General features: G+C 36.4%; 1 protein-coding gene across 1 annotated transcript in view; it reads right to left on the reverse strand.

The window, feature by feature from the left end:
* Positions 1-2,330: 2,330 nt before the first annotated feature.
* The window catches only part of PRTG (protogenin), a 153,091-nt gene continuing 142,675 nt past the window's right edge, over positions 2,331-12,746 (reverse strand). Inside the window, exons 19-20 of the mRNA XM_070377944.1 lie at positions 11,496-11,600; positions 2,331-11,012 (exon numbers count right to left, since the gene is read on the reverse strand). Of these exons, the coding sequence (XP_070234045.1) occupies positions 10,608-11,012; positions 11,496-11,600 (510 nt within the window). The 3' untranslated portion in view covers positions 2,331-10,607. The remainder of the gene's footprint in view (positions 11,013-11,495; positions 11,601-12,746) is intronic.

Consider the following 12,746-nt stretch of genomic DNA (forward strand, 5'->3'; position numbering starts at 1 on the left):
CTTTCACAGCATCATCTTTCAAGAGTTCTAGTTTAGAATTGCGGAAAACAGAACAATGACTACTGGAGTCGTTGGACTGGAGAGACTTTGCAGATATTCAGACTATCTCCTTTTGATACAAAACCTTTATGGTATGTGTATTGTAAACAATGCATTTCATACATTCAAGATTGTTATAGTCTGTGTGCTTTCACTATTGCAAGAGTCCTTAAAATTGAATGTGAGATAATCATTTTCTTCTTTTACTCTCATTAGAGCCTTTGATAAAATTCTGAATACAACTCAAGACTTTCTTAATATGAAAAGAAAGACATCTTGGTGTAGATTTTTTTATTTTTAGACTGAGGATTATGCTTCCTGAATCCAAGGATTTCATAAATTTAGTCATATTCTTTTTGAAAATTGCTTAGCCTTCATTCTTTCACTTTAGAATGACTGTCAGATATATGCTGAATCTTCTGTTTATTTCTATTTTCTATTTATCTGTTGTGTTGCATCCTAGACAATTTCCTTACATCTTCCAGTTTTAGAATATCCAATGTAGTTGATATGCTGTTAAATGGATTTTCAAAAATTCAACAACTATTTTTTTTTTTGTAATTTCTGGGAAATCTATTCATTTATGTTTTTAATGTACTTGTTCCCTTGTGGCTGAGCTGGTAAAGAACCTGCCTACAACGCAGGATACCTGGGTTCAGTCCCTGGGTTGGGAAGATCCCCTGGAGAAGGGAATGGCTACCCACTCCAGTATGGCCTGGAGAATTCCATGGACTGTATAGGCCATGGGGTTGCAAAGAGTCAGACACGACCGAGTGACTTTCACTTTTCTTATTTTTTGATATAGTTTCTTGTTCTCTTATGTTTTCTTTCTTTCATGTCCTCCACAGTCAGCACAATGTCATTTCGATAAGCTGCTGCTGCTGCTGCTGCTGCCAAGTCGCTTCAGTCATGTCTGACTCTGTGCGACCCCATAGACGGCAGCCCAGCAAGGTTCCCCGTCCCTGGGATTCTCCAGGCAAGAACACTGGAGTGGGTTGCCATTTCCTTCGATAAGCTACTATTCTATTTTTCAGTTCCCCTTTCATTACCCAAATTGGGAGATTTTTAAAAAAATAATTCAGCTATCTTACAAAGTTTGTTTGGGTCATATTTTACCTGTTATTTCTAGATTTTTTAAGTGGAAGGACTTTCAATATTTCTCAATCATTTTTTATAATATTAAGAAACAATTTTAACTGAGTTAGAAATGTGTCTATCTGGATGAATCATAGCTTTTAGGCTATTTATTTCTAAGGTAAGCAGTCATCTACTGGAAAGGGAAAATTGCTCTTTTCTTGTTGCTATTCAATAAATGCCAGATGAAAACAATTCTAAGATGCCTTGCTGTTGTTGTTCAGTTGCTAAGTCATATCCGACTCTTTATGACCCTATGGACTGCAGCATGCCAGGTTCCCTGTCCTTCACTATCTCCAGAAGTTTGCTCAAACTCATGTCCAATGAGTCGGTGATACTATCCAAACATCTTGTCCTCTGATGCCCCCTTATCCTCCTATCCTCAATGTTTCCCAGCATCAGGGTCTTTTCCAGTCAGCTCTTCGCATCAGGTAGCCAAAGTATTGGAGCTTCAGCATCAGTCCTTCAAATGAGTATTTAGGGCTGATTTCCTTTAGGATTGACTGGCTGGATCTCCTTGCAGTCCAAGGGATCTGAAGAGTCTTCCCCAAGGCCACAGTTCAAAAGCATCAATTTTTTGGCACTCAGCTTTCTTTATAGTCCAGTTCTCACATCCACACATGACTACTGGAAAAACCACAGCTTTGACTATATGGATCTTTGTCAACAAAGTAATGTCTTTGCTTTTTAATATTCCGTCTGGGTTTGTTATAGCTTTTCTTCCAAGGAACAAGCGTCTTTTAATGTAATGGCTGCAGTCACCATCTGTAGTGATTTTGGAGCCCAAGAAAATAAAATCTGTCACTGTTTCCCCCTTTCCCCATCTACTTGCCATGAAGTGATGGGATCAGATGCCATGATCTTTGGTTTTTTAATGCTGAGTTTAAGCCAGCTTTTTCACTCTCTTCTTTCACCCTCATTAAGAGGCTCTTTAGTTTCTCTTTGCTTTCTCCCATTAGAGTGGTATAATCTGCATATCTGAGGTTATTGATATTTCTCCCAACTCTATTCCTACTGCTTGGAGTTGACTCTATAATCATCCCATCGGAGGATATGAAAGCCATCACTTCATAAACTCAAAGTTTTCATTCTCTATCACCCAAAAGAAAAGTGAAAAGTAAAAGAAAACATGTCTTTTTTTCTTTTATTAACTAAGAAAAATTTTTATTTAAACTGTGCAATCAATCAGTATTTAGACAGCAGTTTCATAAACATTTTGACATTTAAACTTTTATTCATTTTTGGCATGACCTGTAGGATAGTATATAAACTATCCTGAGGATGGGAAAAGTAGTAGGCAATATTTACTATGATGCTAGAAAAAGAAAACAAACCCACATTATTAAGCAAAATATGTTTTAAGAAGACATTAAAAAGGTACATTCAAAATCAAGGCAAACATTTGCTTTCTTCATGCAATGGAATTCACAGAGCTGATCCCCTGAGTCAAGTATAAAATTAAAATAGCTCAGCTCTAGAGTCCTTTAGCTAGTCTGCAAATGCTGCCCTTACAAGAAAATGGTATACAGAGTGAAAGGATCCAGAACACCCATGATATGAAACAATATACAGCTGGCTCCCACACTTTCATTTAATTCACATCTTTGAAGAAAATAGAAAAAAAAATCGCACATACACAGACATAAAATATCGTCCAACAACAGCAACAGAAAGACAAACTTAATATATGTCCTCTAGTCTACTGACAGGCTAAGGCAATGTGTGTGAATTAAGGCTTTGCAAACTTCTTTATCAGGCTCATGTTAAATCATTGGTAATCATTTTCATTTGCAAAAAGAATACAGAATGTGGTAAAAGGGAGAAAAATGTTTCAGGTAAAAATTTTTAAGTATTCTTTGCTGTTATTTTTAAAGATAGTCCTGAGTTCTGATAGTTTTAAATAAAAACAAACTTCTGTAACATAAATTTTAAAGATAAAATCTGTAAATTAAGACTATGTCTATATACCATGAACTACTTACAAGATACAAACGAGTAAATCAAGAAAGGTGTTCAGAATCTCATGGATTATACTGAGTGATATTTGCTGGTTCAAGAAAGTTAGGGAAAATATTTTCTTTCTCTAAAAAAAGGTAATCATGTAATTCTTGTCAATAAGCCTTAAAGGTTGACTTGAATAAACTAGAATTAGATGCCAGTATGTCTTACCCTAAAATTTATTCCAAACAGTTTAAAGAAATTTGGAAATGCCCCATAATCTTGAAAAAGTAGATCTGTTAGAGAAGAATCCTAAAAATGCACTCTGTCCTTACCCATCTATCCCTCTGGGGATATTTGACTCTCTCCCTAAATCTTTAAAAGCCAAGATATCAAAAAATAAAAGATTTAAATTAGGGTAAGACAATTTCATGTTTAGTACTTTCAAAAGCACTGTAAATCCCCCTGCTCAGCATATAGATTTACCTACATTAAAGATGAGTGTTCAAATCCCTGTCTACATCTTTTATCCCCTGCTTTCTTCTGGTAGGTTTTTTTTTTTTTTGGTGAGTATACAGAAAACGAAAGCATTTTTCATTTTAGCAAAGGCAAATGTAATTGGAAAGGCTGCCAGGTAAAGAAAGAAAAAGCTATTAAGATATGTTTCATAGCTGAATAGAAATGACTTTAGGGTTCTAATTATTTATACTTTTAAGTTTTCAAAGTACCACTGTTTCATTCTGCACAACAAAGTATGGAATAAAAGGAACAAAAAATGAGTTAAGGATTTTTTTTCCTACCAATTTTCAAAATGGTCAAGGACTAGAATTTAGGTGTGCCAAAGACTAACATTATACTTGTTCTACTATATGATTCTCCTTCAACTTTTCTCCCTCCTATATTAATTAGGTTGAATTCAAATAACACCTATGCTTTTCAGATCTAACAAAACAGGGATGACTGGTTACAGGTCTGGCTTTTTCCAGTTAATAAATTTCTACTTAGATTTGCGGACAACAGGAAAATTACAAAAAATAAAAATTTAATTCTGAACACCTAGTCTAATAAAGAAGTGCTTGAATAGTTAAGGGCTCCAAAAAACCGCTCCCAAAAAACCGTATCAGCTTTCACACTCAGTTCTGACTAAGAGAAATTGAAGGTTTCAAGGAGAAAAGAAGGGTGGTTAGGAGATGACAAAGAGTGAGTTATAGCCCCTCTAAACTCCTGTGAATAAATGGATGTAAGTAAGACAGAGTTCTCTCTGTTGGTTGGCTATGACTATGTGGACAGGTTGTGTTGACAGAGTGGAAGGTACCATGAGCCTAGGTAATTAAATATCATGTCTTAGCTGAGATAATGTATCACAGTACAAATACTGTAAATGATGCAGTTGGACCAACTTGGGTTTGTGTCTTGGCTAAGCACCACACTAGCTGTGATCTTTGGCAAGTCAGACATTTTAAACTACTTCCTGATCTCTAAAATGGGGATACTATTTACTCTGTAGAATGTAGCAATATGCATGGCCGAAGCATGTTTATGGCACATCACATATGCTCAGTAAATGGCACATCCCATATGCTCAGTAAATGGCACATCCCTTTCTAAGGAATAGAATCAAAAGTGGCTGAAAAATGACCAGCACTCTTAACCTTACTCATAATATCATCACGGGCTCTACCTCTTAAAGGAGAAAGCTTTATCTTGTTCATTGAAGAAATGCTAAAACTTAGAACAGAATTATAAATTATCCTTCATATCTGAAAGAAGGCTTGATTGACGTGACCTAGGAATCAGAACAAACTACAGCAGTGGAATCTAAAGCTTTCTAGGAAAAGGAACAACTGACATCAAAGAAGAATTACAAGAAAGATAAAATTTCCCAGGAGTTGTACCTGCTGATAAGGTTAAGTGGAGGCTCTAGCTGAGGCTCATGGAAAATCAAGAAGCTGTATCAAATTGAAAACCAAACAGTGGCTTGTGAAGCTGAAGAAATAAGCCTGACTTAAAAGTCAGAAGGTGTGCATGTTGCAAAATGCTTTTAAAAGAAAATGAAGAATGAATTTGAGCATAATTCTGTTCATCTACTCTGAATTCCTATGTTTGAGGTGTTTTCCTCCACTCTACCCTAACAATCACTCAAGAGAAAAGGACAAAGCTCAACTATAATAAGAACAGGTTTCAAAAATTTCTGATGAAATTCCGTAAAGTTAGAGCCAAATATTAGGAAACATTGCTGTTAAACAGATGGAACTGAGATGTTAATTCACATATTCAAAAAGTTTAAAGTTGAATTGCTTTTGCAAGTGATTTGGAGAGAAAGCTTAATGTGTACATTTGACAGGCGATAAGCCAAGGTTTTCATACCTTTGAAATACTGAAGATCCCCAAGGGACACATGACTTCACACTCCCAATCTCTGTAATGCAATAGACATTTTATGGGGATCAGAGTTCTACAGAAATAATGTACCTGTTGTAAGCAAAATAATGGCCACCCACAGAAGTCCATGCTTAAATCCCAGGACTCTGAGTATGTTACCAGACAGGGCAAAAAAAGACACTAAGAAAGTGATTAAGTTAAGAATTTTCAGATGGAGAGAGTACCCTGCTTTATCCAAATGGGCCCCATCTTATCAAGTGAGTTCTTAACATTCGAGAGCCTTTCCTGGTTAGGGTCAGAAAAAGAGATATGTTAATGGAAGTGGGTCAAGAGAGCTGCTATGTAGCTGACTTTGAAGACAAAGGGTGGGATCTACAACTTCTAAAAGCCAGAAAAGACAAGGAAATGAACTTTGATTTTATCCCATTGAGACCTGTGTCAGACTTCTGACCTACAGAACTGTAAGATAATAAATCTGTGTTGCTTTAAGGCCTTCTTTGTGGTAATTTATTATAGCGGTAGCAAGAAAATAATACAGTATTTGTCTGGTAAAAATGCAAGACTGTCATGTTAATCTTAAACACCTTCAAAAGCTTACCAGGGGAAATCGCCTGAGAAGATTAAAGCCTGCAAACATACACATTGCATTAGCCTGCAATCTTACGTCCTGAGCATAAATCAGCTTCACACAATTCTATGTATGTGTCCTTCTAAACATCAACAAAATTCACAATTAGACAACTGATTGTGTTTGGTGATCTCCAGAACCCTCTATTCTGTGCTCACAGAAATTATGACCATTAAACCAAAGCAGTTTTATCAGAGACCCACGTGGCAAACTGTCAGAAACAAAATCTACAGAATACATGTTTAGTCTTAAATCATGACTCTTTCAATATTCTGGAACTTTTTTTTTTTTTACATTCACTATTAAAATTTTACATTCAATGGAATACAAATGTATATGTGAATCATGACAACCACTGCTGAGGTGGAACCACATCTGGATATTCTAGCATTAAAAAAAAAAAAAAACCTTTCAAATCCATCTTTTTTGTGAGACTCAATTGTCTCCAAAGGTGTCTTCATGGACCTGAACAATGACCCTGAGTCGTCAACATGGGCAAGCACGATGTCCTTAACAAAGCCAAGACAAACCAATGCAAATCACTGTCATTGTTCCCAAGGTTGGCACCACTATTGTTTGAAGCTAAGGCAAATAAAAAGCACTTCCCCAAGGATCTAATTTCCCTGATGTGCCAAAGCTAATTTTTTAAAGCCACTTAGTGGATAAAGTTGTGTTCTTACTTTTAAGCTAATCAAAATATACAACTCTGTATTTCATGAACAAGATATTTGTTTTACCCATGGTTCCACTGAAGTTTGAAATAGCAAGCTCCCTTGCTGCAATTAAAATATGTCAATTTACGAACAACTTCAAAGAGCACATCTATCAAAGAACAGCCACTTGAAAATTGAAATGATTCATTTCCTTGTTATATCCCATTGCTCCCCAGACATGAGAACATCCTTGTTATTAAGTGACTGCCTCAAGCCTTCAGAGTAAACCAGAGTAAATGCTTTAAGCAGGAGGAAGGCTACACAGGCTGATTCAGGGGTTGCCACAATGCCCCACAATCGAAGAGCCTGCTGATATTTCTGTTGACATCTCACACTCAAGGTGCTTAGGAAAGTATCACATCATTTGGCAAAAACATCCTGTGGTTGAATCAGCAGATTCAATGGAAAGTCCCTTTGTATGCTGTTTGTATACAGACTGAGTTCTGGAGAAAAAAGTTTGGTTGACATAGAAACAAGAAACAACAGTTAAATGTACAACTAAATCTGCCTATATGTGGAGGAAACCTTAAATTTATCTTTGGTTTTTTAAAAACTTGCTGATAAAAAGCACATGAATTAAAACACTGATAAATACCAATATAACTGTATTGCTTTTAATTATGTAAACTTAGCCTTTTGATACCCTTTGCTACTAAAGCTAGAGTCTCTATCAGCCTCTAAATAAATTTATCTCAAATCTGCTCATCTTTACTTACTTACAGGCTAATCTATATACTTAAACGGTCTTTGGTATGAAAATACTGATGAGCAGAATCTTGTAATATTTGGCATAAAAATGACATGCATGTATTAGTATTTATAGCAAATAAGTCTTTGGAAAAGAAAATAGTTACTATTTGCATATTAGCCCCTTCAGAGTGAAACACCATGAAGTAACACCACTGTGAAAGATGAATGAGAACCTTCACATTTCAGTTACAATTTCATACTTAAGACTTCAAAGAAGCTAGCTTTGGCCAAGTAAAAAGAAGTCTTTGGTGTATACTAAATATCTTATTCAATGATACTAAAATATTTGTCTTTGGTGAAAAGATTTTTTTTCCTCTCCAACAAGTAGTTTCAACAATTTCAAAATACCATAATACTGTATAGCTGAAGATTTACTTGCTGAAGAAAAAAAATTACACTTGAAATTCTTTGGAACTATCTGCTGGTGAAGAACTTTTAAATGCTCTGGTAACAATAAGGTAGTTAAAATACTAGTCTAATTAACTATAATGATCAATATATCCCCTATTATTCTGGGTTAGTAACTACTTGTATAAGCTTCATACCTATAGATGTTTCTAGTTAATTCAATTTGGAGGGAAATCATAGTTGAATTTTCACTCTCTACTGAAACTTCTTTGGTAACAAGATTATTATGAAAAAATCTTATACAAGAACAAAATGAAAAGGTGAAAGAGTAAAAAACATACTGGTAAATAATTAGCAAATAGTTACAGCCTAAAGATCTACAATAACTATGGGCCTATTTATCAAAAACAAAACAAAACACTTTCCTTAAGGACTTCAAATTATCAATTTTAGGCTTTTAAAATGACTCAAATGAATAGCCTCCTAAACAGGATGGATGATGTTTCAACTTTATAGATTTTGTTTGCCTTTTAAGAAAAGTTAAAAAAAAATAAAATGAACTCATTGTACTCCTTCGTTTTAGATACTGATAAAAGTTGGCCCCACATACTTTCTACTTACAAGCCCACAAAGATATACCCTGTCAATGTGCCCATGCTTCCATGAGGCAGCTCAAAAGTAACAAAATGTTCCCTGAGTACAGGAAAAAAAAAAAATAACACTAGAATAACTTTAAAAGGAGGTAGTATAAACAGGAGCTATAAAGGCAGGAGCAGCATTTTTCCTTGCCTCAGATTGTTCACCTAAAGCTCTGCTTTTTTGTTTCGCCACGAAGCCCATACTTAGATAACTAAATGGAGGACTGTGAATTTAGTTCAGAACTGCATTAACTGGCACTTAATGGTGGTCTGCTTCTGAGCACATCCAATTTGGCACAAAACTACAGATTGGAAAACAACCAAAAAATGTTGTATCACCAGATACTGGGAAAGAAGATGACAGAGATGGGACTATTATCCAATAATATTTTTTGTCTTTAGAACACCATTTAACATGACCTCATCCCAGTCTATAAACAAAGGTTTCAAGGGGGGTAAAGATTCCTTTTAAAAAGAGGCTCAAAAGTCAGTTCCAGATAATTTGAAGAAATATTTTTTAAAGGATAAGGGGATCCCCTCTCTACACCATGGGTTTAATTCTTTTTCATCTCCCACTGCTGGGCACCTAATAGGTTACAGTCTTAAAACTCAGAGAAGGCCTATTCTGTGTGGCTAAGTAAACAGTTTATGGATTTCAAACCAGCAAGAGGATTAACTTACTACTGGAGTTAGCATTCCTCCTTCACAGCATCAACACTGAAGGAAGATTAAACAGAGTACCAAATTCTCTTAAGAATTCAAGAAAATACAAACAAGTTAGTAGAGCTCAGAATACTTATCCCTAAACAAAACCTGTACGAAAACAAACCCAAATACTTTTATAAAATACTGTACATTAAAACAGTTATTGATGAAATCCAAGAAACTCTTAAGGCAACTTTTGGTACTCTTATCCTGAACAACTTCATGAATATTAAAAAAGTATAAGGCAAAGAACTTCGTAATATATAATGGAAGGCACTGTTGCCGTGATAACCTCAAGTTCATTTTACTGTCTACTGTTGCATTTACCCTCATTATTAATATTTAATGAAACTTTTTTTTTTTTTTTACCCCTTTTGGGCTTCCCTGTTGGCTCAGATGCTAAAGAATCCACCTGCAATGCAGGAGACCTGGGTCACCAAGCTGGGATTTATACAAAAGAAAACCATAAACTCTAACTTATTTTCTTTAAAAATCTGTTTTCTGCAAGGCGTTTTGCAACTAATTCTGAAAATGCTGAGGATGCTTTGCAAACTAAGACAGTGTAGACTTTGGCCAACCGTCAGGCAAAGGAACAGGTTGAAAAGGCACGGCTTCCAGGCAGGCTGAGGTGTGGGACACAGCAGATACAGCAGTCGGACTCTAATGCCCACAACACAGAAGCCCTTGATATAAGAGGGTTCCCTGTATGCTACTGAACAGTTCTGTTCTCAGAAGAGAGAGACTTTTTTCTGTGCTGGTCATTCAGTAGAGTCAACAGCCCACTTTTCTCTTCTCAGTGGTTTCAGTCCTCATAGCTAAAGGTGTTAAATGATCCAAACCCCATGCAAAGGTCAGTTTCTTGTTATTGTTTTAACTCAGAGCTTCAGATAAACATTCTTACTCACCTACCTATATGACTCCTTGGATCACACACATGACACATACAGCAACTGAAAACAAAACGCTACTAGGAAGTATCATCGTTTATGCAGCTGAGATCAACTACCACAACGAATGAGGTAACCAAGTTGTCTTCTGAGTTTGCCCTCTGGCAAACTGAGGTAGATAGTCAGCAAAGGGGCTTTCAAAAGTCTTCCCTTTGCTCCAGTGATATATTTTATAATCCAGTCAAACACCTTGACTGTCTTTTCACATTGCTGACAATGAAACATTCAAAATACGTGAGCTTAAAGATTAAAAAAAAAAAAACATTCAAAAAGGTGAGATACCCAATAAGATACCAAGATACCAAGAGTTTCACAAAAGGCTTTGGCTCCCTGTTCATTGTCCTTCGAACAGACTTAAAGGTGAGAATACCTGAATGTGGCTTTTCTAGATTGGAAAATCCTTTTTCTCAAAGCAAAGCCTGGCAGGGACTGGCTGAGAAACTGAAGAGGAAGTTTGCTCAGCACCCGACCGCACTGCAGTCTCTTCACACTTTCTCACCAAGGGGTCCCCACCCAAATCGCTGCCGGTGAAGGAACTTGGGGTTAGGGGTGTGGTACTTATAACTGAGGACAGGTGTATTTCATCATTGGACTCGTGGGAGAACCTTCCAGAATCCCCAGTTTCGTGGCTGCCTTCACTGTTGGCTGAATGCTCAGTATCAGCTGCAACAACAAAGGGTCTTGGGAAGCTGGCTGTCTGACCTGGGGAGCTGGGGGAGTCTTCATCGCTGATTAGTATGGTAGTGCCTGGCTGGTAAAGGCAGACCGCTTGAGTAAATCTTCTTTGAGGCTAGGTAAAAATACATAAAACACCATCAGTGATAACAGAGTGCTCTGAAAACTAATAAATCTGGTTTTACATATTTCATATATTCTGAGATAGCAAATTGATGGAGTATGTGGGTGAAAAGTTCATCATCACGAAGGAACTGTCAATGGTTCTCCGAGCAGTGGGAACACATCAGAGTTACTGGGGCAAGTGAAGTGTCAGAAGGCTTCTTCAGTGGTTTGGATGCAGGCTCCTGCCTCATCCCTTTCTCCACTATCCCCCAGCTCCCACTGAAAACCACAGCTCTGATTACAATTCCAACTGTCATGTCAATCATCAATCCCCATGGCTTTCCATAGAGTCATGCCCCAAATTAATAAAATCATATCCAGAAAGAATACTGAAGTTAAAAAAAAAAAACATTCATTTACATTTTCCTCTTTTTAAAATTATCATCTTACACACCATGAGTATTGAAAGAGTTTCCCCATTTAGGGGAGTTACCTGCTCAGCTTTTATCTTCTTAGAATCTTGGAAAAAGAGCCATTTTTTCTTAGGGGTGTTTTTAATTATAGGACCATAGCTATTAATTATCAGGTCAGTTCCTCCCTGTAGATATAAAAGGAAAATTTCAGTTTATTACAAGTACACAAAATTTTAAAATGTTAAAAGAAAAATATGATCACAGATATTCTTATTTCTTCTTTTACACAGTGGCACACAACAAATATGGGGTATTTGTTAGTGATAAAAAAGATATAATAAGTTTATTCCTAAGAGAGAGATGCTGAAGTATTTGGAGTGAAGTGTAATAATCCCAAAATTTATTTTCAAATGACAGGAAGAACAAAAATATATAGAAGAGATACAGAATTATGAAAAGATACTGACAATTATTTGTGCATTTATTATTTTTCAAATTTTCCACATGACTGAAAAATTTATAAAGTATTTAGGCAATAAAAATAGACTCATAGGGCTTCCCTAGTGGTCCAGTGGCTAAGAATCTGCCTGCCAATGCAGGGGACACAGGTTTGATTCCTGGTCTGGGAAGATGCCACATGCTGCAGAACAACTACTGAGCCTGTGCTCTAGGGCCTGCGAGCCACAACTCCTGAAGCCTGTGAGCGAGCCTTGAGCCTATGCTCTGCAACAAGAAAAGCTACCACAATGAGAAGCCCACACACCACAACCAGAGAGCAGCCCCTGCTTGCTACAACTAGAGGAAGCCCGCACGCAGCAATGGAGACCCAGAGCAGTCAAAAATAATCAATTTTTTAAAGTGCTATAAAAAAATTTTTTTTTTTAATGAACCTGCATACCCTCAACAAAATGACAATAAACAGGGGATCAACTCTTGGGCTAATAATCCAAGGGAAGTCAGAGACCTGGCCTCTAAACTGACCTCTGCTTCACTCAGGCCCCCAACTGTGCTCTGCCTCCTTCACTTTAGATTCTCTCTTTCCCATGTCTTCCTTCCCTTTTCACTTCTCCTCAATCCTTTCTCATGTCTAGTTCTGAGTTAATAATAACAGAACAATAGTGTATTTTAGTAGTTTTGTGCTTATTTAAAGTTTTAGGTTCTGATGTTCTAGATTAGTTTGAAATAAGTTAAATGGCTTATGTTTGTATCAGATAATAAAAGCTAAATTAAGTTGTAACAAAACAGAAAACAGGAATAGCAACAATCAATTCACTATTATTTACCCATTGTATGTATCATATATAGCACCATGATAGCTAAATACATGTAAA

The sequence above is a fragment of the Bos mutus genome, chromosome 10 (assembly GCF_027580195.1).
Source record: "Bos mutus isolate GX-2022 chromosome 10, NWIPB_WYAK_1.1, whole genome shotgun sequence".
Classification (NCBI taxonomy): Eukaryota; Metazoa; Chordata; class Mammalia; order Artiodactyla; family Bovidae; genus Bos; species Bos mutus.